This window comes from Odontesthes bonariensis, chromosome 23 (assembly GCF_027942865.1).
Source record: "Odontesthes bonariensis isolate fOdoBon6 chromosome 23, fOdoBon6.hap1, whole genome shotgun sequence".
Classification (NCBI taxonomy): Eukaryota; Metazoa; Chordata; class Actinopteri; order Atheriniformes; family Atherinopsidae; genus Odontesthes; species Odontesthes bonariensis.
This window is the reverse complement of record NC_134528.1, coordinates 29177114-29202161: the sequence shown is the minus strand read 5'-3', so window position 1 is coordinate 29202161 and position 25048 is coordinate 29177114. Positions and strand designations below refer to the sequence as shown.

The following is a 25048-nucleotide window of genomic DNA, read 5'->3' as shown; positions in this document are numbered from 1 at the left end:
GAAAATAGTTCTTTGCGACACTGGAACAATGGTTGTTTGTTTGCTATATGTGCTGCAGCAGAGACGGCACGAAGTGTAATCATCCGTTTACCTGAGCAGCTGAGGGTTGACGAAGGTGATGACGTCCTGCAGGAGCTTGTAAGCCGAGCCAATCAGAAAGTAGGGTCCAAAGGCTTTGATGAGGGCACGCAGAAAAGATGGCTGACGGGGAGCAACTTTCTGACTGGACAGCAGCACCTCGACTTCTTCTGGGCTGCTTTCACTGCCTCCCCCTCCTCCTGCGATGTGGTTGGTGGTTGAAGGTGGGGGCTTGGCGTACATCGCCTGGCTGGACACATTCTGTTCACTGTGGATTGAGAAAGTTTGTGGGGGGAAAAGATATGAAATGGACATAGCATGTAGCATGTAGCATGTTTGACATGTTGATTAAAAATACAAGATTAATGGGTGACATCTCAAATACACTTGGAGCTACATCTCAGACTCTATGGGCCTCAGTTAGCATGTTCAATGTTAAAGTTCATGAGAGAAAAGTTAGAAAAAGGCTGAACAAGTATGGCTTGTTTGGAAGGGCTGCAGGAGAAAGCCTCTTCTCTCTAAAAAGAACATGGCAGCACAGCTTAGGTTTGCAAAGCTGCATCTGAACAAAGCACAAGACTTCTGGAACAATGTCCCGATTGAAATGCTGCGGTGGAACCTTAACAGAGCTGCACAAGGCAAGGCAATTTTATTTATAGAGCACAATTCATACACAAGGCAATTCAAAGTGCTTCACAGCTACATAAAATCACAAGAAAGCAATTAAATCATTAAAAAATAAATGAATAAATAAAAAAATAAATAATAAAAAATTTTAAAAAAATGTAAATTAAAAAAATCCATTAAAAATAATCATTAATTAATTAATTTAAAAGTGAAGAGTGCAGATAAAATGAAAGAATGCACACAAAGCTCAGTTAACTGAAGCAACATTTTATGATGGAGTGGACCGCACTCCACAACGATGTGAGACACTGATAACAACATACAGAAGATGGTTACTTCCAGTGATTGCTGCTAAAGGTGGTTCTACAAGCTGCTGATGACGAGTACTCCAGTGTCTCTACACATGCTTCTGCTGCTTATGGCATGTGGAATTTTTGGTAAATAAATGCTGACATGGTATAATATGCAATGTATTGTTGCTCATTTGAGGTTGTGTTGACCTCAAGTTCAGCCCTGGAACGGATCAAAGAATGTTAAATCATTTCCTGTGCTCTCCCTGACTGCACCTTTATCTGGGAATGAGTCAGGAGCTCTTAGGAAATACCTCTGACTGCGAGGCCTAATGCGGACACTGGTAAAACTTTTCAGTGAAAGGCGTTTTTTAGTGATGCCAGTTTAAGGCAGAGAAGTAGGATTCCAGGGGAAAACTAACTGGTGAGTGGAGTTTGAGATGGAAGCTGTGTTGAAATTGAACTCAACACCAAACTGGTTTCCAGACCACAACTGAAAGGACCCGATGAAGCTTTTCCATATCACTTTACAAGCTGCTCTCAGTTTAGAAAGCGCAGTGAAACTCAGAAAGGAAGGCTGCGGCACGGAGAGCACACAGTCCCATGGAGGTCAGAGTTCAGCAAACTTGTCAAGCATGTTTTTTTTGTTCCCCAGCAGAAAGAAAACCGAGAGCATTTCTAACAGCCAGCAGGAGTTTTCCCTTCTTCTCTTTCTTTATATTTGGAGGTTCCTCTCTGCTCTTTGAAGCACATCTTGGGAGTAGAAGCTGTAGGTTGTAATCCTGCTGCGAGTGTTACACACAACACGCTCACGGTTTCACTTGTACAAAGAGTAGATAACGTACACCTGAGTGAACACACACACAGCCCTGCCCTCTTAGATAACATCCTCTCCCTTCTATGGGCTGCCAAAGACTTCAGTCTTTTATAGTCTGAATCTGTAAGATGAATTCGATTTGCTTTCTTTTTCTTCTTCTTTTAAACCAAAGAAGGGAAAAAAACTAACTACAGATGTAAAGGAATCTGAGTTAAATTAAACAAAATTGTTCTTTTCTGCAGTGAAGATGATTCGACTGATTCAAACTGAAAGTGACAGAGGTGCATAAATGTCTGTCTACAGAACACTGCACAATCAAGGAAAAGCTTTGCTCTCCCACTACAGAGGCGGTTCCGCTCAAAGTATCATACGTCAGTAATACACTTACAATAAGCCGCCCTGGGATGAAAAATATGGCAGCAGATCGATCCGATTATTGAGCTGCTGGTGCTTTTAGAAAGTATCCATGTACACAGAAATCCAGTTTCCCGCTTTAACCAGATTTCTCCCAATAACCTGCCGTCATAGTGTTTTAGTATGCAAACATGGCGACTGTGTCCATTTCACAGAGTAATACGTAGGAGGCTTCCACATCAATAACAAGACCGACTAAAAACATTTCACCTCCACGCCATACATGAGAAATCCACATTTCCTCCACCGTTTTTATCCCCGTACCTCTTGGCCTTGACCTGCTCCTTCTCCCACTCTTTGAGGAGTCTGGGCACCATCACCTTGGAGCTGTCGCGTTGGTTCAGAGACCACAGGTCTTTGGCCTCCAAGGGCATTTTGTAGCCTTTAATGGCCAAACTGGGACAGAGGAAAGGGAAGAAAGATCCAGCATTTTAATTCAATCTGTTAGAGAAAGTAATTCAACGCTAATGAGTGTAATCACTGTACACAAATGAAACAAGAGCTCCGATTGGTTGATCATTAATTCTGTCCTTGGTCAATCATTCATTGACCAAATGATGACTCCAAAGCTTAAAATCCTTCATCTTACTGTCATCCTCCTGAAAAAAAAAAAAAAAAAAAAGCTCTGCACAAAACACAGCAAATTGAATTTCCCAGATTTGCTAATTGTCATTACGTACGTCTGGATTGGATTTCACCAGAACAGGCTTGATGTGTTTTCTGGCATAAAGAATGGGAGAGAGACTGGCTAACAGCATAAAACTGAAGATGCTCATCTTCCATTAGAAGAAAAACAACTTCCTCTTTGTTACAGGAAAAAGAAGCGATAAACAAGCGCTGATTTGACAGAGGAAGTGCCAATTACTTTTCAGAAATGACTGAAGCATGTTTGGTCACGAAGCTGACGGGTCGGGTCTAACATCAGCTGCCGCGGCAGCAAATTAAATTTTCCTCCTCGATCACACCGCGAACCGTCTCTTCGTCGGTTTGAGCAACAACATTTCTGAAACCAGTACTAACATGCCAAACCAAACGGGGTGTTTTAAGGCATTTAACTGCTTTGTTTGGATGATTCCCAATGGATGATTTACCGCTTAGAACAGAGCAGACGCACTGTTGCAGTCCCCATAATCTTTGTGAAGGTGGATACAGAAGAGCTGAAGTATTCACCAAAAGTATTCCCTCACCCATCCAAATAATTAAATTCAGGTGTTCCCACCCCTTTCATGGCCACAGGTGTATAAATTCAAGCGCCTGGGCATGCCGACTGCTTCTACAAACATGTAGAATTCCAGCTGCATTTATTTAGCACTTCTCTACTCTTGCTGATTTACTCTTTGACACAATGCAGTCCCCCGCCCCCTTACCTCAGCCCAATAAGACACAAAAAGCCTGTCTTAACTTCTTAAATGATTAAAATAGTCTCACACATTTGATCTAATCAACTATGCATCATTCATAATAGAATTATAATATAGTTATTATCTACACCCTTCTCCAACCAATCACCCTAACCCTTAAAAGATGTTGTCTTATAGCCTTAAACCTAAAGTCCTTCCTCATTACAGCTCTAACCATAACTCATGCACTGCCTCTCTCTTAAAACCCCTCCCACTTATTGTCCCCTAACCACAACCAAATGCGTTATTTAGCCCTAACCGTAAGGCCTCTGCTCTACACAGCCCTAAATCCAACCTCACTGACCAAAACTCCTCCCAACTTCGCAGCACTGTCACTTCAAACTATGGCAAGCAAAAGCATCATTGGTTTTAATCAAAAGAGATATTAAAAAAGGGCATTGTTAGAAATCCGGATCGAATCAAATAGTCCCATCGGCATGTTCGATTCTTTGAAGTTCTGTATGCAATGTAAAAATAACAAGCTGTGTAATTACTTTGGATTTGCTGAAGCCGATAAAAACACACATCTACAACAAAGCGCATGTCTGTGGAGGCTGAGAGAGTGTGCCCACCTCGTGAACCACCAAAACGTCATGGTGGAGAGAAAACCCGCCGTGGTCTCAGGGCAGGGATTCTGGGAAGAAAAAGGGAGGTTAAACAAGGATAAGGAGAACATGCTTCCAGGAACAACTGAATTCTTTGTTTGCGTGAGGAAATATCCCATCCGAGGATGCTCAGACTTTCACCTCCTCACAGTTCTAAACATACATCAGCGCGTGCATAACATGTTGGGATGTTTAGTGGCACACCAACGTGCTTGTGGACAGATGGGGTGACTCACGGGGTCGGTGACAACGTTGGAGAAAAGAGGAGGTCTCTCATTAAAGCAGCAGAGGATCAGCTGACAGGCCACCAGGCCAAAGTAGATGTAGAAGGTGGTGAATCGCAGCTTGTCAGTGACTTCGCTCTGAAATGTAGAACAAGGAAGTTAGTTTGGACAGTTGTTGAAAGCCAAGTTGGAGTGGGACCAATATTCAGCCCAGGAGTTTCCCGTCCAAGACCAGCCCGCTTTGCAAGTGCAAAAAAAACAAAAAACAAAAAAAAAAACAGTTCATGCTTATTGGAGGTCTTCTGCACAAACAAACAGGCTTTTCTAAGCTGGTTTCTCTGTGACGGATCACGCAGGTTCAACTCGGGACAGACAGTGTCTCGTCATATGATTGGTTGACTGAAAAGCAGTGGCAGCGAGAACAGCAGCACCTTTCTGTAAAATTCAGACATTATTTTAACGGTTTGGACCAGCCCAACAAAGAGCAGTGGAGCTCTCTGAGGGAGAAGCTGGGTGCAGGAGGCCACATATGATCTTTGCTCACTGGGAATAAAGAGAAAAAAAAAAAAAAAAAGATGGACGACTGTCCTCGTCTCAATACACAACCTCAGGAGAGATAGATTCATCCGAGTGTCTGACAGCGCAGCGATGGGTGATGATAGATGATAGGCTTCATAGAGTTTTTTACAGTTTCCCTTTTATGAGCTGACAAGTCCTTTCGCTGGTGGCAGATTTGCACCGTGTCGGATGATGAATGGGCACCTTTTTTCCCTTTTTTTTTTTAAACAAATGACATGCCAGCTATCTCTTGTGGTTATTCTCTGTTGTCACCGTCTTCTTCCTCTTTTGCTTCTGGGGTAGATCTTTTTTTTTTTCTTGACACCATGTGACCATAATGGTCGTGTTTACACAAATCAAACATTGTACCTCATTTACAGGAGCCTCTTTTGCCCCAATAGTGAATACATTTCTGGTTTGTTTTGTTTGTTTTTCCATTGAAAGGAAGCAAGGTTAGAGTCATTTATCAAATACAAACGACTGTTTCCATTGTAGAGATTTGGTGGCCAATAGTAGTTTATCCTGAATATATAGTATAAATATTCATAATTGTCATCAGCACAGAGCTGCCAAAGAGATTTGGCTGGAAAATGTGTTTTCCTGCTGCATATGCAAAACGTGCTAACTCCAACGTCCGCCGGTTGATTTGAATCCTCAGTCAACACTCCCAGCCCTCACACAGGAGGGAAGTCATTCACTGTTTAACTGTAAAATCATAATACTTCTCCAAATCATATTTGAACTCCGGCTAATCTCCTGGATCAGCCCGATTACAGCAGCACAAGCTGAACCGAGCACATGGCAAGTAATGAACTTTGAGGGATAATACCAGATTCCATCCATCATGTCTGACAAAGGGACGGCGACACAAAAGCAGCTTGTCAGACGCACCTTTCGCAATCTGTGGCAATCTGCTGCCAATTGACACAGAGGATGTGAACAAAGATCTCCCACAGGTGGGGGTTAATGTACCTGCTGCGGGAGGACTTGCATTTCTTGAACATATTGATCTGGTGCAAGTGCGGGGTCATGGGGTCTTTAGCTATAACTCAGATTATCCTCTACATGTCAAAACGAGAAAATTAACCAATTTAAACATGTTAATAGGGGTTAAACTTTACTTTCATTTCGGATTATAACCACCTGTTAACCACCTGTCAGCTGGACAGCAAAAGTGAACCAAAACTGTAAAGTTAACGGTCTAAAACTTACTGCAAAACGCTGAAGAAAGCAGAGCAGGGAGACACATTCTGTGATGGTCATCTGTGTGTTTTTACTTAACCTGCACGAGCACAGTCGTTGTTAATATAAAGAATATAAAGACAAAAAAAACACCCCAAACTCTAATGACTGCGATAAATGGCACCGTTCCTTTAATCATCTGTAATTATCACAACCATTACAACCCCAAAATCAGGAAAGATGGGACGGTAAATGGTGAGTGATGGATGATACTTCGAAGTGATTCTTACTCTGATTCTACTTCATAGAAGATAGCATGAGCTCGAGCCCCCCAGCCCCAGTAAAGGTTTAAAGCCTTTACTGCTGCAAAGCAACACCTTCATCGCTTCACTGCTTCATTGTTTGGGTTCCTGGAAGCCACAACACCTTTTGGGTTCAGTGTTTTTTAATTTTTTGTTTCTGCAGGTTTGAAATGCAAAGACAGATGTTTATCAAAAAATGAAAAGAAGTTAATGAGAGGAAACGTGAAATGCCTTCAAACTGTCTGCAGTGAACAAAAGTCAAAGCATGTGTGAGAATCTCTGCGTTTTCGCTTTGATTCAACACATTCTCCCAAAATGTTTCCCAAGAAATAAGTGAAAATCTGTGAAGGAATATTTGAGAACCTTTTCTGTGTAAAAACAACACTTTTTCATCCTTTTGAAGTAGAAGTGTTTACTGGGTCACTAATCACTTTTCCCCCAAAAGAAGGAATTTATTTGGAAGACTTGAAATTCCAACAGATTAGAGGTCTACAGTTCTGAAAGCCAGAAATCTCAGCATTTAACCTGTTAATCACCTGGGTCAGTGGTGATTGTAAAAAAAAAAAAAAACTGTACCGAATTAAGCGGCACGTGTAGCGGGCTCCTAATTCATGTTTAACATATTCTTGTTTTTTTTCCCTCCAGCTCGACACCACAGGCGGTCTCGTCTTGTCCTGTCTCAAGGCCGGCAGGGTGAGCTGTGTTTTCTCCGTTGGTGAGCCAAGATAAGTGTGTCAGGAACAACGGACCTACTATTCCCTCTCTGCTCCGCTCAACGGTGTCCTGAGCCGACCCCTCCAGAGCATCCACTCACTGTAAACTCTGAACCAACTCCTAAGAAAACAAGGCAGGGGAAAGGACACAGGCAACGCTGACTGATCAAGTATCCTTAAATGCTGAGAACACTCAGCGGTGCAGGAGGCAGAGGAGTGGCAAAGAAACAGAGAGACGATGACATAAAGTACGAGGAGGTAAAGAGACGAGGATCTGAGGGAGGCTGTGAGGATGGACGGGCAGCAGGAGAGGATGGTTGATATCTAAAGGGCTACGATGTGTTCTCACCTCGCTGGAGGCCTTTAGGATCTTGGAGCGGAAAGGCACAATGGCACACAGCACAGACAGGAACCAGAAGATGAAGAGGACCCCTGAGGACTGAACCCCGCGTAACCTCTCGAACTGGATCAGAAATGTGGCCAACAGCTGAAAGGGAAAGGAGGGGGGTATTAATAAGGAGAGAGGAAGGGAGGAAGGGGGAAGAGAGAGAAACTAAGTTAGATTAGCAAAGACAGAATGACTGAGGGTGTGTAAGGTAAGCCATGCTCTCACAGGGTCAGTCTTTCATTGGGACCATCTAACACTGGGTTAGACGTGCTTCTACAGAAGTTTAATGGATTTGTTGGAGCAAAAACACACACACACTCTTCCAAAAGTGAGCAAAAAATAAATAAATAAATCAAAGCAACATAGAAACTGAAATATGTTTTGAATTCAAAGTATCATTAATAAGAAAAGGAAAAAAAAAGGGTGTTTTTCAGATTTTTTGGACCTTTATCTGAAAGTTGAAGGACGGCCACAAACAGCTGGCTTCAGCCGCCCAGCTGTGTGGATGGTAGCCTACATTTTGCAAGAGCACAGTCTCAGTATGTAAATTTTGCTTTAATTTCAATTTCATTATGACTTTCTTCTAGGAATAATTCCACCTTTTTTCCCCCTCTGTGACCCCTCAGTGATACGATCCTTCCGAAAAGGAGTTTTGGACGATCTGGGTTTTTTTCCCTAACAAAGGTTTAATAATGCACTTAAAATGTGTCATTTGGTCGTGTGCCGATGTTGACAAACTCGTGTGTGCTGCAGTAGGATCCGAATCAGAATTCAAAGGGAGTTGCTCCATTTTAGGGAACATTTTAAAGCAGGTCTACAGTTCCCGATTCTCTCATGTTCTCAGTTCACTCTGAGGAGCCACCGTACATCTCCCCATCGGTTTTATCGTCCTATATGCTGACGCTGTGTGACCTTTTTTCCATTTGAAAGGCCGCTCTCTTGATTTGGATAACACGTTTGCGTTTAGACTGTAAAATGTTGTTTTATTTCATATCATCATTTTCATTTCCCACTAAGAGAGTCGGTGCATAAAAATAAGCACACAGTCCATTCGCCTTTTATCTTTATACAGTTGCAAGTGGTTTCAGAGTGCACTTCTGCTCATTTACTCCAAGCAAAATAGGAAAAAATGTGTATATATTGCTAAACTGTTGTGTCCTGGGACATTACGGCTACATGTACCCACACAAAGAAATGACATGACAAAGTAAACATCTGATGAAATTGGACGTACTGATGATTAAAAAAAAAACAAAAACGAACAAAACAACAAGCTGAAAGCTGATCAGTGAATAACAACCTAATCAGTACATGCTGCTTTTTAATAATCAGGTGAATGTTCTAATATCCCTTCACACGGCCCTTGTTTATCAGCTGTACTCACACACAGATGTGTGCGTAATGAGCGTGTAAGAACATTCCCACGAAATGTGTGGAATTCACCAAGTTGTACTAATACTTAGGAATGTGTGTAAATACGAGCACAGCTCTGACCGTACTTCCGCACAGATTCTAGTGTTCGAACAGGGAAACCGGCGTCACAGCACGCACTCTCAGCACCTATGTACATTCTTTCATTTCCTCAAATGAATATTCATGTTTACTTACAAACGATATATGGGTAATTGAAGGCGTTTCTGAACGCAACACTGGCGATTACCTGCTAATGCGCGTACGGCTCAATGTTGGATGAATATAAGCTTTTTTTCTGTACTTGTACACAATCAAAATCAAATTCATGAGACAGGATTTAAAACTGTTTTTCTACCAAAGGCTGAGAAAAGATGAGGGTCAAATACAAGCACTACTGCAGCACTGAGTCTCTTCAAATGAGTCCACCTGATTGGCTGATCAGTCTTTGAAGCTGATGTTGCTCTAATGACCTTTTTATTTCCACAGATTTTGTTTGTTGCTTTCTGGTGTTTCCTGTAGTTTATGTGATTGCCACGGCCACACATGTACCCAAGATAAAAAAAATAAAAAAAAGAGCCAACATAAACTCTGACGTGTGGCATGTGCACTGCAGCTGAAATAAAAGCAAACTACAGGTTAATGAAGGTGCTCATCGCTTAAAACACTCATTTTTTCATGGTGAGAATGCACAGGGTATGTTCTGTGACACCACTCTGTTGAAAGTTCCCACGAAGCTGAGTTTTATTTGCATCACATGTTTATTTTTCCTATAAAAGCAGTAAATTACAAACTATGAGAAAATAAAATATGAAAATAACTTTTTCTAAACATTTTTTTGGGCCAGACACAGGTGTATCAGTGACATAAGGGTTTTTTTGTTATGTGATGTGCTTCAAGTGCTTAAATGCTTTAAAATTTTGGTTTTATGGGAACTTAAGGATGATTGGAACATCTGGGAGGCTGTATTCTGTTCTGCACTCTGTTTACTGAAGCCAAACCTTTCTTCTGTAGAAGCTCTTCCTCATAGCTGAGTTCAGTGTTTCCCACACATAGACTAATTCGTGGCGGTGCGCCACAGATTCAACACCGGCCGCCACATATTGCGTTTCGTTATTATTATTTTAATTTAACGCTATTTAAAAAATACTCGTATTCGTTCAGCTGCATTTCCTTAACCTGCTCTCCCTCAGTCTCTCTGTCCCTCGCGTCTCTCTCGCATAGCCTACACACACACACAGCCCCTCCCCTCTGTGCTTCTCTGGAAGCTTGCTAGCTTCTCTGGAAGCTTGCTAGCTTCAGCGTCGCGTTAGATTAGCTCTATAGCTCTGGCTCAACCGAAAGAAGACAGCTGGCGAAATTCACGAAAGGTTGGTATCACGTGCACCTTTATAAAATTAAAAAGTCCTATAAAAATATTTTATATTTTTAATACAATGTTGTCCCGTCCCGTCCCATAGCAAACATGCGATTACGCCTTCTTTATAAAGTTAACTAGTCGCAAGTTTGTCGTAAAAAAATAATAAAAATAATGTAGTTGGGTTGTCGAGGTCAAAACACTAGCAGATGTGAATCAAATAAAGTAGTTTTTTAAACTCTTACACTGAATGTTTACTGCTTCAATCCAGATGAGTATTGAAAAATATTTGCCGCGATTGAAAGAGACGTGTTGAGGATGAGGACCAGCCTGAACCGGAGGTATCAGTCTGAAACAGCTGAACAGTCCCACCAGTGTAATTAGCTATGTTATTCATTTGTTTACAATGAAGATGTGAAAATCTGCAGATCAGCCGCACCTGTGTCACCCATCCTTACGTCCCCCATAATTTTCCTTGATGGAGAAATTATCCAGGTTCTTAACTCCCAATGTGACATATATGTCACATTACAGATCTCTGACAGTGGGGGGTGGTATTCTGGAAAAAAATTCTGAAATGGGTTCTATGTGGTCTATTTAGTCTGTGTTATAACCCCTTTAATTTTCATTTAAGTAGAAATGGGTCTGGGTTCTTATGGGTTAATACAATAAAGTTCTGTGTGACCATTTATTAACGAAGGAATTATTTTGAAGAATTTTTAGTTTTTACCCCCCCCCCCCACACACATTGCCTTCACATCTGTGGGAAACACTGGAGTTGCATCTAGCTGTACTCCACCACATGAGTGCGTCTTATGTGGATTCTGATTACAGTTAACTGACCATGACTGATTGTCTGATGGGAGGACAAGCTTTGTTGTTGAAGTGACAGGAGAAGTTAAGGTGGCTCCGTTGAGGACTGAGTGCCCACGTAACAGGATGAGTTTATGCAACACAGGAACAAAACCTTGTCATTTGAAAGCCGCGGTTAGCTACCCTGAGTGCACTCAAAGCAACGGGGGAAGTCGTGGCTGGAACTATTCGCTGCATTTTTACAGCCGACCTTTGTCGTTTATGTCTGGATTCTCAGACAGCGTGTGCCCGCCGTGAGCTCTGCGACAGTTTGAATTTGCATACGTGGAGAAATGATTTGCATAATCACACAGCAGTCTTGTCAAAGGTGCTTTCAGAAGGTGCACGTTCCTCACCATGGTCATGCCGAGCACCAGCGGGGTGATGAAGTAGATGGGCGGCTGGCTGTGGCCCTGTCGCAGCTCGTGGAATGTGTAGAAGAGGTCTGTCCAACACACGATCCACAGGAACAAGCCAAACACCTGAGAGGAAGAGGAGGTAGAACAGAAAGCACAGACATGAGACACTATCGACACAGAGGGAAATTCACTTTTCAAAAGCAATTTGCTTAATGCAAGTCATCAGCTGGGGAGGTTTAAGTGTGAGATCTAGTAGTAAAACACTTTGCCATTAAATACAGGAGATCTTTTACACTTTCTTTAAAAAAAAAAAAAAACAATCTCCACAGTAGCTAATAAACTTGGCTAAAAATGAAATCTCATTATTGTTACCATTTAAAAATTCACAACAGTTAGAAAAATTCTATGTGAATCTAAGATTCAAAGCTGTGACGTTCTGAGGTAAAACACATCGACTCCAACCGCTGAGCGCCACCCTGCAGGAACACGGGAACATACTGGTCAGCCTGACGCAGAGCAGCGAGGACGTGCCGATTCTTCATCTTTCTCCACAGAATTTAGGAACCTCAGAGGAATCAAGGAAACTACAGTCTGAGGAAACCTTTGGGTTCCTTTTACAAAAACTTAAAAGTATGTGATATTTCTGGTTAAAACTGAGCATTTGCTCTTAATCTTAAGAGCATTTTCACATTTAAGTTCAATATTACACATTTACATTTATAAACCTAATATTTTAGACACATTGTAAAAGAAAAAAATTACTTAAAGTTATAAAATGGAGTTTCAAGCCGACATTGATATACCTGGAGTCCTCTGGAGTGCGTCCCCTCCCTGTAAACACTGTCTTTAAAAGTCACTGAGAATGTGAAGATGTCCTGGTTTGATCTTACTTTGGGAAACACCTTCACAAAATGATTTATGGATATTTACTGACTTAATGCGACAGTGCAGAACATCCGTCTCCCTGTCCTCACAGTGAGAGTAATCCCACATTTACCCTCCTCTTCCTTGCTTACCCTCACTCCTTTCTTCTTTCACACCATAATCCTTCCACAGCTTTGCCTCTGTCACTACCCTCCTCTGCTCCACTCATTTCTGGCTGGTGTAGAATGCATCAGTGCCAGTGCCCCACCACAGGAACGCCAACATAGACAACACACCAAACATTACAACCACGGATGAAATCCTAAATCCAGTTACATCCACTTCTACAGCAGTTGAGTTTAGGGATTAAACACCGTTACTTCAAAACGTATCATTTAGCTTACGGCCGCAGATGTGTACATTGGCTCGTGCCGCATGCAGCCGAGTCAACACCACCTTAAAAGTTGGAGGGGATGTTTTACAAACAAGACCACTGGTCTTGTGAAAGATAAATCAGGAGTTAAAATGTCCATCCATCCATCCATTATCTTCCCCTGCTCCGGGGATCGGGTCGCGGGGGCAGCAGCTTGAGCAGAGAAACCCAGACGTCCCTGTCCCCGGCCACTTCCTCCAGCTCTTCTGGGGGGACCCCGAGGCGTTCCCAGGCCAGCCGAGAAACACAGTCTCTCCAACGTGTCCTGGGTCTTCCCCGGGGCCTCCTCCCAGTGGAACGGGCCCGGAACACCTCACCAGGGAGGCGTCCAGGAGGCATCCTAACCAGATGCCCGAGCCACCTCATCTGACTCCTCTCGATGCGGAGGAGCAGCGGTTCTACTCCAAGCCCCTCCCGGATGACCGAGCTTCTCACCCTATCTCTAAGGGAGAGTCCAGACACCCTGCGGAGGAAACTCATTTCGGCCGCTTGTATTCGCGATCTCGTTCTTTCGGTCACTACCCACAGCTCGTGACCATAGGTGAGGGTAGGAACATAGATTGACCGGTAAATCGAGAGCTTGGCCTTCTGGCTCAGCTCCTTCTTCACCACGACGGGCCGGTGCAGAGCCCGCATCACTGCAGACGCCGCACCGATCCGTCTGTCAATCTCCTGCTCCATTCGTCCCTCACTCGTGAACAAGACCCCGAGATACTTGAACTCCTCCACTTGGGGAAGGATCTCATTCCCAACCCGGAGAGGGCATTCCACCCTTTTCCGGCTGAAGACAGTGATCTCAGATTTGGAGGTGCTGATTCTCATCCCAGCCGCTTCACACTCGGCTGCGAACCGCTCCAGTGAGAGCTGGAGGTCACGGCCTGACGATGCCAACAGAACCGCATCATCCGCAGAGACCCGATTCTGAGGTCGCCAAACCTGACCCCCTCAACACCTTGGCTGCGTCTAGAAATTCTGTCCATAAAAATTATGAACAGAATCGGGGACAAAGGGCAGCCCTGACGGAGTCCAAGCCTCACAGGAAACTAGGGCTGCTCGATAATGGGAAAAATCCATATCACGATATTTTCAGTCAATATTGATATCAAGATATTTTAAACGATATATATATATATATATACGGGGGTTTTTTGCCAGCGGCAAAAAATATCCCATGGGCTGCCCTCTGCTGGCCTAGGTCTACCTCTACTAGAGCTACACCTTGTTGAGTGCTGAGCACATACAGTATAATTATTATAGGCTTCAGTAGTACCTTTTTGTTAACACTGTATATTTTGTATTTTGAGTCATAATTATGACTATATTTTTATTATTTTCCAAACGACCCCTACTAAAACACCTAGACATATCCATACAGAAAAGGGTGTATAAGCTCACATTTTGAAACACACACTTAAACACACACAAAAAAGAGCCTTTAGGGAGCGAGACAGGGAGTTACTGAGGAGTATACAGAAGCAGCTCAAAGTCAAGATCAGAGAGCGCAAGGAGGTGTATAGAAAGAAGCTTGAGAGTAAACTGCAGAGGAACAATATCAGAGATGTGTGGTCAGGAATGAAGAAGATCACAGGCCTCAAGCAGAGGGAGGATCGGATGGATGGAAGTCTGGACAGAGCAAATGAGCTGAACACATTCTTCAACAGGTTCAGTTCAGGAACAAGCTCACCATCCTCCCCTCCTGTTCCCAGCCAAAGAGACATCCCACCCTCCTCTGACCCACAGCTTTCCTGTAACATCTCCACCTCCACCTCAGTCATGGATTCTTCTGCTTCCACTAGTTTGTCATCAACCCAATCAGGAGATGCTGCTGTCCCCTTTGCCTCCCCCTCCCATTTTTCTGTTTCTAGAAGTCAGGTGAAGAGGCAGTTGGAAAGACTGAACCGGAACAAGGCTGCAGGTCCAGATGGTGTCAGCCCCAGAGTCCTGAAGGCCTGTGCAGAGCAGCTCTGTGGGATTCTGCAACACCTTTTCAACCTTAGCTTGACCCAAGAGAAGGTACCACTGTTGTGGAAGACATCCTGTCTGGTTCCGGTACCAAAGAAAACTCACCCTTCAGTCATCAATGACTACAGACCTGTTGCCCTGACATCCCACATCATGAAGGTCCTGGAGAGACTCCTGTTGACCCACCTGTGTAAGCAAACCAGCACATATCAGGACCCCCTGCAGTTTGCTTATCGCCATGGAGTTGGAGTTGAAGACGCTATCATACACCTGCTTCAACAAACCCACTGTCATCTGGACAAAGCAGGCAGCACTGTGAGGATCATGTTCTTTGATTTCTCCAGTGCATTTAACACAATTCAGCCTGATCTGCTTCGTCTGAAACTCCAGAGGACTCAGGTGGAGGCCTCAACAATCACCTGGATTAATGACTACCTGACAAACAGACCACAGTTTGTCAGACTGAAGAATTGTGTGTCTAACCAGGTGATCAGCAGCACAGGAGCACCACAGGGGACTGTACTCTCACCATTCCTTTTCACTCTGTACACTTCAGACTTCCAGTACAAGTCAGACTCCTGTCATCTACAGAAATATTCAGATGACTCTGCAGTGGTCGGGTGTATCAGAGATGGACAAGAAGCTGAGTACAGAGAGCTGGTGGACCGCTTTGTGGCATGGTGTGGGAACAATCATCTCATCTTGAATGTTAACAAAACAAAGGAGATGATTGTAGATTTCAGGAGAAACAGGGTCAGATCAAACCCTGTTTCCATCATGGGAGAAGAAGTGGAGGTGGTTGAGGAATATAAATACCTTGGTGTTCATGTGGACAACAGACTGGACTGGAGACACAACAGTGAAGCCATCTACAAGAAAGGACAGAGCAGACTGTACTTCTTGAGGAAGCTAAGGTCCTTCAAGGTTTGCAACAAGATGTTGCAGATCTTCTACAAGTCTGTTGTTGAGAGCGTCATTTCCTCTGGCGTCATCTGTTGGGGCAGCAGCATCAGAACCAGGGACCTAAAAAGACTCAACAAACTGATAAAGAAGGCTGGTTCTGTTCTGGGGACGACTGTGGAACCTCTGGAGACAATGATGCAAAGAAGGATTTTGCATAAAATCAAGAGAATTATGGACAACCCTGAACATCCTCTCCATGAGACTGTTATCGGAAAACAGAGTCTCTTCAGTCAAAGGCTTCTTCAGTTTGGATGCAAAACGGACCGCTACAGGAAATCTTTCCTGCCCACAGCCATCAGCATCTATAATAACTCCTTGGTTTAATTGAGCTACATCAACATTTAATTTCCCTCTGGGATAAATTAAGTATTTTTGAATTGAATTGAATTATATCTTTTTCTTCAAATCTAAAGTGGTCCCAGATCACCGAACTTTTTCTCCCTTTTTTCTCAATTAACTGAGCCTGCCCTATATCTTCCATTTCCAGTGTTGTTGTTGCTAATCTCTCTTCAGCGGTATTTAAAAAAAAAAAAATAATAATAATTTTTTTTTTTTTTTTTTTTTAAATAATATCGTTTATATTCGACATTATTAATTTTGAGATCGTTTGACACCAATATCGTTATCGCGATCGAAATTCGATATATTGCACAGCCCTACAGGAAACATGTCCGACTTAAGCCTGATTCTTACTCGGCGCAAACGCGCAACTGTTCTGGCTCGACAACCATTAATGACGTCATCGAAAGCGCCAGCCCCTTCACAGTTCCTTCAGCTCATAAGTGCAGTTTGCGCCGAGTATGCGTCACATTTGCAGTTCTCTCCAGACCAGCGGGCGTCACTGTTGAGGAAACAAGCTGAAAAGCATACGAAGAAAGCATACACAATGCCACCTGTGGTGTCACGTCAGCTGAGGCTGGCACATCTGATGCGGAATGAATTTACTCTGGGTGTAGAACTGTATATGTATCTCAGAGCTAAGCGGCTGCGGCAAAAACAGAAGAGAAGGTGGAATGTTCGTCCTTTGCAACAAGACGAACTTTGTCAAACTTTGTCAAACGTTGTCCCAGTGTAACTTCATAGACGTGTCGTACAGATGTTTGTAGAGGCGCATCCTCTCGGTCACCGCGGTCTCTGCAGTGTTCATGTTTCCTTTCTCTTGGTCAGCTGTTTCCGGTTGAGCGCGCGCGAAGTCAGAAAAAAAGTTGTGTGCGCGCCCTTGCGACGCGCGAGGATTTTTTAGCTTGCGACGGGGGGCGTGGCGGAATTTTGGGTCACGTGACCGTTTGCGCCATTTGCGACCAGCTAGTAAGAATGGGTCAAAGCGAGGTTGCGCCGAGTAAGAATCAGGCTTTACGATGCGATGCAGACCAAACTTTGACACCGGTCATACAGAGACCGAACAGCCCATATCAAGAGGTCCGGCACTCCATACTCCCGGAGCACCCCCCACAGGACTCCCGGAGGGACACGGTCGAACGCCTTCTCCAAGTCCACAGGGAGTGTGATCCCCCTGTAGTTGGAACACACCCTCCGGTCCCCCTTTTTAAAGAGGGCAGTGTTTCCCACAGAATTTTTGGAAACTATGGGGGGGGGGGGGGGGGGGGGTAAAATCACGCGGCGTAAATTTGTGCGACTGCAGATTTTATTTTATTTGATTGATTTGCACACATTCATTCAAATATATAAAAAAAAATACACAGCAAAAACCCAACAAATTAAAAAAAAAAAAGGAATGTGTGCTGGAGATGTCAGAAACCCTTGTGGGCTTATAAGGAAACCTCATCTTGTCATTAAGACCCAATGATAACAAATGTAATAGAAAATATTTACAGGTTAAAACTAAACTTCATGAAAAATATGAATGGATCATATACAGTGAGTACTTATGCCTTTTTGAGAAACTTGAAAAGGTTTTCCTTGATAACAAAGGGTATAGGAAGTACACAATGAGTTCAGGAACACATCAGAAGTGGTTTGGTTTTGATATCTTTAAAAATAAGAGAGCTATTACAAAATAAAAGCCATAAATAAGACTGAGTCATATACACTGATTACTGATACCTTTTTAAAAATAATTAAAAGGTTGTCCTTGATAATAAAGGGTGTGGGAAGTACACAATGAGTTCACAAACTCATCAGAAGTGGTTTGGTGTTGATATCTTTAAAAACAAGAGAGATATTAAAAAATAAAAGTCTAAAATGGAATTAACTATGCACACTGAGTAAATGTTCTACCTAAAATTATTTTTCTGGAAACTAAAAGGCTGTGAAAGCTTTATAGTGAGTTCACAAACCCATCAGAAGTGGTTTGGTGTTCATTGGTTGAATATCCAGTGAGAACAAAAAAGGCGTTGCACTTTTGCGACGGTCCCTAAGTGCTCCGGCTGCCGTAGTTCACTTAGAAGTATATTCGGCGCGGTTACTCTGATCTTTCGCCACACTTGCTTACTTTGGTGAGTTGATAAAGCCTGTGGTATGTTAGTCTTAGTTTTCTGTAAATATTAATACCATCCTGACGCTAATTGGTGCGGTTTTCGTGACGCTATTACAATTACAAAGCCAGAAAATAGGCGAATGTCGAATATAAAACCAACTTCACCCCGCTCCGCCTAGTCGGGACGGTTGAAACACATGCGGGACGGATGAAACACCTTATTTTAAACAGAAACTATTGAGCTTTCCATTTTTTTTAAGCAACATACCGGACAACATCCTAGTGTACTCGTCATTGCTCAAATTTCACATTATTTCTCATAATATAAATAGGTCAAAAAAATATGTTTGTCAACAAAATCACGATGATTACAGCTGACCTTTATGCACATGCACCCACTGATCGATAACGTGTGTGTCAATCGCCCCGACAGCGACTAATAACACATAAGCCTTTTTTGCCACTAAACTTCAAAACTCTGACATTGCACACTTTAGGACATGTTTAATTACTAATTCACCTGTTGTATAGTCATATTGGTTGGTTTTCGAGGAAATCGCTGTTTAAAAAAAAAAATAAATAAATAAAATAAAAAAAATAAAATTGCTGTGTTTCAAACGATTGGGATTCGGAAACTATGGCGGCCAAAAGGAAACTATGGCGGGCCGCCATAGTTTCCTCAATGTATGGGAAACACTGGAGGGGGACCACCACTCTGATCTTTTTGACCACCTCGGCAACTTCAACCCCAGAAATGGGAGGCCCCACTTCTGAGCTCCTCGACTCTGCTTCCTCGTCAGAAAGCGTGTCAGTAGGGCTGGGCGATAATTGGATCTCGAATTGGGATCGCAATAAAATTTTGATCGATCTCGATAATCTGCTTGTGACCTACATTCGATAGGCTATCACATGGCAAAAGTAAACACAGCAACAGTATTAGCGTCTGCCAACTTCCCTGTTGTGAGCAGCATGGCTGCAGTTGCAGAGAGAGACTGAGAGGGAGAAGAGAAAGAAAAAAAAATAAGTTGGAAAAAGGAGGAGAAAATGAGTGAAACTGGGGTTGAGTTTGCATAAAATCCTCACATAACTCAGCCTACTAAGCCATGAGCAGGGAGTCCGACACGAAACAGAGTAGTGTGTAATGTCGAGCACATGTTCCGACAAAGACAGGGAATACTGCTAATCTTTTTCATCATCTGAAGCAGCGCCAACCGTTTGAACACAGAGAATACAAACACATATATATTGTAGTTGTGTTCCCAGTCAATGTTTAATAAAGAGAGCGGCAACTCCTCACTGAAGCAAGCGAGCAAGTGCAGCGCACCGAGTTCAGAGCAACAAGTTTCCTGTGTGTTTCTTAAACAAGTAAGTGAGTAAGTTTACTACGTTTGAGGGATGTCTACATCTGCTGAGCCGTCGGGAGAGAGCTCCCGAACATCAAGAGACAACCGCTCAACACAGTTGAGGTCAGCAGAGCCCCGTCCCCACCATAAACGGTGTAGACGGTGCACCGCTGCCCCCCCGAGCCGCCGGATGGTGGACCAGAATCTCTTCGAGGCCGTCCGGAGGTCGTTCTCCATGGCCTCACCGAACTCCTCCCAAGCCCGAGTTTTTGCCTCAGCACCACCGAAGCTGCGCTCCACTTGGTCTGTCGGTACCCATCAGCTGCTTCCAGAGTCCCACTGGCCAAAAAGGCCCCATAGGACTCCTTCTTCAGCTTGACACCTAACGGTCACAGCTCCGGTCAGCCGGAGCAATGGAGGCACAGAACATGGCCCACTCGGACTCAATGTCCCCCACCTCCCCCGGGACATGGTTGAAGCTCTGCCAGAGGTGGGAGTTGAAACTCCTCCTTACAGGGGATTCCGCCAGGCGTTCCCAGCAGACCCTCACAATACGTTTGGGCCTGCCAGGTCTGACCGGCTTCCTCCCCCACCAGCGGAGCCAACTCACCACCAGGTGGTGATCAGTTGACAGCTCCGCCCCTCTCTTCACCCGAGTGTCCAGGACATACGGCCGCAAGTCCGACGATACGACCACAAAGTCGATCATCGAGCTGCGGCCTAGGGTGTCCCGGTGCCAAGTGCACATATGGACACCCTTATGCCTGAACATGGTGTTCGTTATGGACAGTCCATGACAAGCACAGAAGTCCAACAACAGAACACCACTCCGATTCAGATCGGGGGGGCCGTTTCTCCCAATCACCCCCTTCCAGGTCTCACTGTCATTGCCCACGTGAGCAATGACAGTATAAAAAGTCCCTCCACCACCTGAAGGCGGAGGGAGGCTACCCTCTCTTCCACCGGGGTAAACCCCCCATGTACAGGAGTACAGCCAGGGGGCAATAAGTATGCCCACACCTGCTCTGCGCCTCTCACCACGGGCAACTCCAGAGTGAAAGAGAGTCCAATCCCTCTCAAGGAGACTGGTTCCGGAGCCCAAACTGTGCGTCGAGGTGAGTGCAACTACAACTAGCTGGAACCGCTCAACCTCGTGCACCAGCTCAGGCACCTTCCCCAAAAGCCAGCTCCACCTCCCGAGAGCCAGCTTCAGTAGCCGAGTAATTAAAATTAAAAATGTCGAATCTTCCAAATTAAATCATAGTTGTAACAAACGGCCAAAAAATGGGAATAAACTCCCATTAAGGGATGATTTAGTGTGGTTTTATGTTTCAGTAACGCGAGTAAAAGTTTGAACTTATAGATCTGACTATGAATCTTCTCCAGGTGGTTAATTCCAAAAGAACAAGAACTTTCAGACACAGAATATGTACTGATCTGCATGGAAATATAAACGAGTTGATGAATGAAATTCTTCTCACCGTTTTGAACCTGTTCAGAATGGACATCATGATGTATCCTTTGTTGTTCCTCTTGAGATAAAAACTGTAGATGGGGCTGACCGCCAACAGGTAGATGCACGGCAGCCATGACAGCACGGAGAGCTGGAAACACTCTGGGAGGTCGGGCCGATCTGTGTGGAACGTCCGATTGGCTACCTGTAGAGATGAACCGCACTTTAGTTTACACGCCTACAATTCTCTCAGTACTGTACATTAAAGGATCCCCGATGTAGAGTCTCAGGTAAAAGCCACTTTCAAGTTTAAAGCTGCCGTCGGCAGGTTTTCAAAATTCCGAGTCTAAAGTCGGAAAATTCGAACCGATACAACTTTCAGGTCCCTCCCCCAACCTCTACCAAGCTCCAAACCGCCCCCCAAACCCCTCCCCCTCCGTGGACGAGGCTGTGGACGTGAGTTCACACCAGTGTGAGCGCACACAAGCTGGGGCAGACTCACGCTCAGCAGCGTGTGCACAAGCTGTGATTGACAGGTAGGATTCCTCCACCCCAACGTGATTGGTTAAAAATTTTTTAATCGATTTTTGCAGGCACGATTACAGGCTTTAGAGGGAGCTATAGAATTCGGGATTTTTCCTAAACAGCCTATTTAATATTCTACTTCCAGAATCCCATGACAGTTCAGGCTAATATGACTAAAAAAAAAGTTGCAAACCGCAGCTTTAAGCTTTTCTGTATCACGACACTTTAAAATCACCTGGTCCTTATCGGGTTTTGTTATGACACAAATACAACTTTCTTGACTTTTAACCACAGAATTGAGCGCCCTTCCAGAAAAATGTCAAGACAACCACAGGGCTTCGGTGAGTTGCAGAGTCCATACTTTTATCATGCTCCTTTAGACAAACGTCTGAAGGCCCACCCAAAGGCAGGATAAAGATTATCACAACTGACAGTCTCCAACCACGTTCTATACATCACCACACCCTGAAGCTGCAGTTTGCTCTGCTGAGTGGAGGTTAAAGTGTTTGGCGAGAAGATGTGACGGCTCGCTGCTCCTGCGGGTGTGTGAGTATGCACTGTGGTCACCACAGGGGGAAGCTTCAAAATGTCCCTCGCTGCTCGACATGTTCTAAACATTTTTGACCCTGTGGTTTTATTGCTCTTCTTGACATCACAGATTTACCGTGAGTAAACAGATCCAGACACAGAGCAGTATTACGGAAGATGATTAAGACTTAGTGCTGGTAAAGGTCAGGAAACTTGCAAATGAGAAGTAATAATCATTTATATTAAAACCCTCAGCACTCTCTCTGGGGGAAGTAGGATTAATCTTTTGATGGCTGAAGAACAACAAGTGGGCAAGCCAGAGAACATCCAGAGGAGAAAAGTAAAGTAAACATGAATCATGCTGTAGTGGGATGTAACCCTGACACTGGACAAACACACTGAAGGCCCACCCACAGATACAACCAAGATAAACACAGCTGCCAGCCTCTTACACGCTCACTAACCACACCAATCTGCTGGAGCACGTGTGCACGACTGAGAGCATGTAAAAGAGGAGTTAAAGGAGCCGTTTGTGCTGGTGTGCAGGGCAGATGTGTAACATCTGTGTCCGCTCCAGTGAGATGTCCAGATCCGACATGCGTTTTCAGCTTCCACTGCAAGAGTGGATGCACTCCATCTCTAATAATCACTCATCAGATGAGTCAGATGAGGTGGCTCGGGCATCTGGTGAGAATGCCTCCTGGACGCCTCCCTGGTGAGGTGTTCCAGGCCCGTCCCACTGGGAGGAGGCCCCGGGGAAGACCCAGGACACGTTGGAGAGACTATGTTTCTCGGCTGGCCTGGGAACGCCTCGGGGTCCCCCCAGAAGAGCTGGAGGAAGTGGCTGGGGACAGGGACGTCTGGGTTTCTCTGCTTAGGCTGCTGCCCCCGCGACCCGATCCCCGGACAAGCGGCAGATAATGGATGGATGGACAGATAATTTAATAAATAACTAGATCAGACAAAAAAATATAGTTGCTTAACTGGATTTTTCCATTTCAGCAAGCCTTGAATACAAATGAAGCCGCAGAGCTGGAAGTCACAGAAAAAGCTCCGATAAGGTGGATCAACAGGCCCGGATGCGAAAGAAATCTCAAAAGAGATAAAGAGCAGAGAAATCAAACGAATGATTCATCTCACTGAACTCACCAAGAGCCAGAAGAGCACATTGTTTTTCCTGACCAAGAGTTTTTGTTTGATTATCGGAGGAGAGCGGCCCACTTTATTGTGTTAGATCTGAAATTCAGGACTACTCTCCTTATGAAATGCCAAATGTCTGAAGCTCGTAAGTTAATCAAATTAATTCTGTTTGGTCAGTGCATCCAAAACAACAGCATCTGCATCTGCTTCCACTGTGAGCCGACAAACAAACTCCCTTGACCGACCCACCACCTTCCTACATATGAAATAATATCTCTGAGATGAAAGTCATTTCCTCTGGAGGATGTCCTCCGCAGTTGTTTTTGTTCTCTTGGAGTTTCTTTCCGGTTAGAACGGCTACTTCTACCAGATTACAACCGCTAGCAGCATACCTTATTCTGCCACTCTCCAGCAACACTACACAGCAAATGGAAATGTCCGATTCACATTTATTTTCTCTTCTTTTTTTTGTGCCACTTTTCAAAAGCTTTAACATTATCCTAATGTCTGTCATACATATATATGTATATATACGGTCTTAATTTACTCATCTAGATCTCATCCAGTAAGGTGCTGGCCCATTTCCCAACTATTTCTTGCACCCTTGCAAAGCATTAACTCAATATAACGAAATTCCGGTCCATCAAAGCAAAGATGCTGCAGGCGGACAGGATATTCTCTGGCTCCGCTGTATTCGGCCATAAACTCTTGCTGTGTTATGCTACATTCCAGCATTTCTCCTTCCCGCTGGTCAACCTGAGCAGCAGGAGAGCAGAGCAGCATGTCTGAGTCCACACTGTATGCAAAAACATATCCGTGTCTCAGCCAGCACAGAGCGAAGCACCGCAGGGTGAATGTCAAATCTACAAGTGTTCTCATATGTTCATGGCACACCTCGAGCAAAGCCAAGACTAAATACTATGGCTAATGACTTACCATAACGGACAAAGAGCTTCCCTTTGCACGCCCACCACTTCTTATCATGTTCAAAAAGGAAATAAACGTATATAAAGGTTATGGAGAGTCCACGTGAGCAAACAAGTTACTCGCTTGCACAGTAAGACTTTCATGTTCGGCTGGAAGAAACACTTTTCATGCATGACGGGAAAAATTGAAGCTTTGGCTGCTATGAAAGAATGCTGCTCTTGCACAACACACTCCCATTTTCACATATCTGATATGGAGGCTGGCTCCCACTGGTGCTTATCAAAGTTCTGTTTAAGCACACTGATACATCTGACATTGAATACTTTAGAACTGTTCAGGTACTGTTCAAGTGTAACAGTCAACATCAAGTTCAAGAGCATTCGAGTTAGATGAATAGTCAAGAACAGAGCATGCAGAGGCAGCTAACGGGCAGACTACAGGTTAGCTTTGTTTTAGTTTTAAAAGAAAAGGCAGCAGAAACCCCCTTCAATGTGGAGCAGAAAGTATTTCAACTAATGCACATCACCAAAGAACAATGGTGTGACTCACCATGACTCTGAAATCTGAAACCTTAACAAAAAAAGAGGCAGCTCAGGGTCTTTTCAGACAGCAGCCAGCCGCACCCTTTTCATCCCTCTTTTCTTACCGAGATAAGATGCAGACGATGTTTAGCTGCAGCTTAGGTATTTTCTCCTTTGTGAGGCTTTGATCGGTCTCTGTGATTGTTGCACTGCACGTGATGATCCAGGAAGATGTCCCATCCATGAGGGACGTAATGATGGAAATGCACCGTTTTATCAGTCGGTGGATTTTCTTTTTGACGCACAGCAAACTGACTCGACACGTTACAGCTCAAGCTGATCAGCTGGTTAAACAGCAGCTGTTCCGTTTGTCTCA

At 44.1% G+C, this 25048-nt stretch overlaps 1 protein-coding gene across 2 annotated transcripts in view; it reads right to left on the bottom strand.

Moving 5' to 3' along the window:
• The window catches only part of abcc3 (ATP-binding cassette, sub-family C (CFTR/MRP), member 3), a 69617-nt gene that overhangs the window by 28757 nt on the left and 15812 nt on the right, over positions 1–25048 (bottom strand). For both annotated transcript variants that reach the window (XM_075456974.1, XM_075456975.1), the window contains exons 2-8: positions 21060–21236; positions 11574–11699; positions 7560–7697; positions 4468–4593; positions 4199–4260; positions 2491–2622; positions 92–346 (exon numbers count right to left, since the gene is read on the bottom strand). In XM_075456974.1, coding sequence (XP_075313089.1) covers positions 92–346; positions 2491–2622; positions 4199–4260; positions 4468–4593; positions 7560–7697; positions 11574–11699; positions 21060–21236 — 1016 coding nt within the window. The remainder of the gene's footprint in view (positions 1–91; positions 347–2490; positions 2623–4198; positions 4261–4467; positions 4594–7559; positions 7698–11573; positions 11700–21059; positions 21237–25048) is intronic.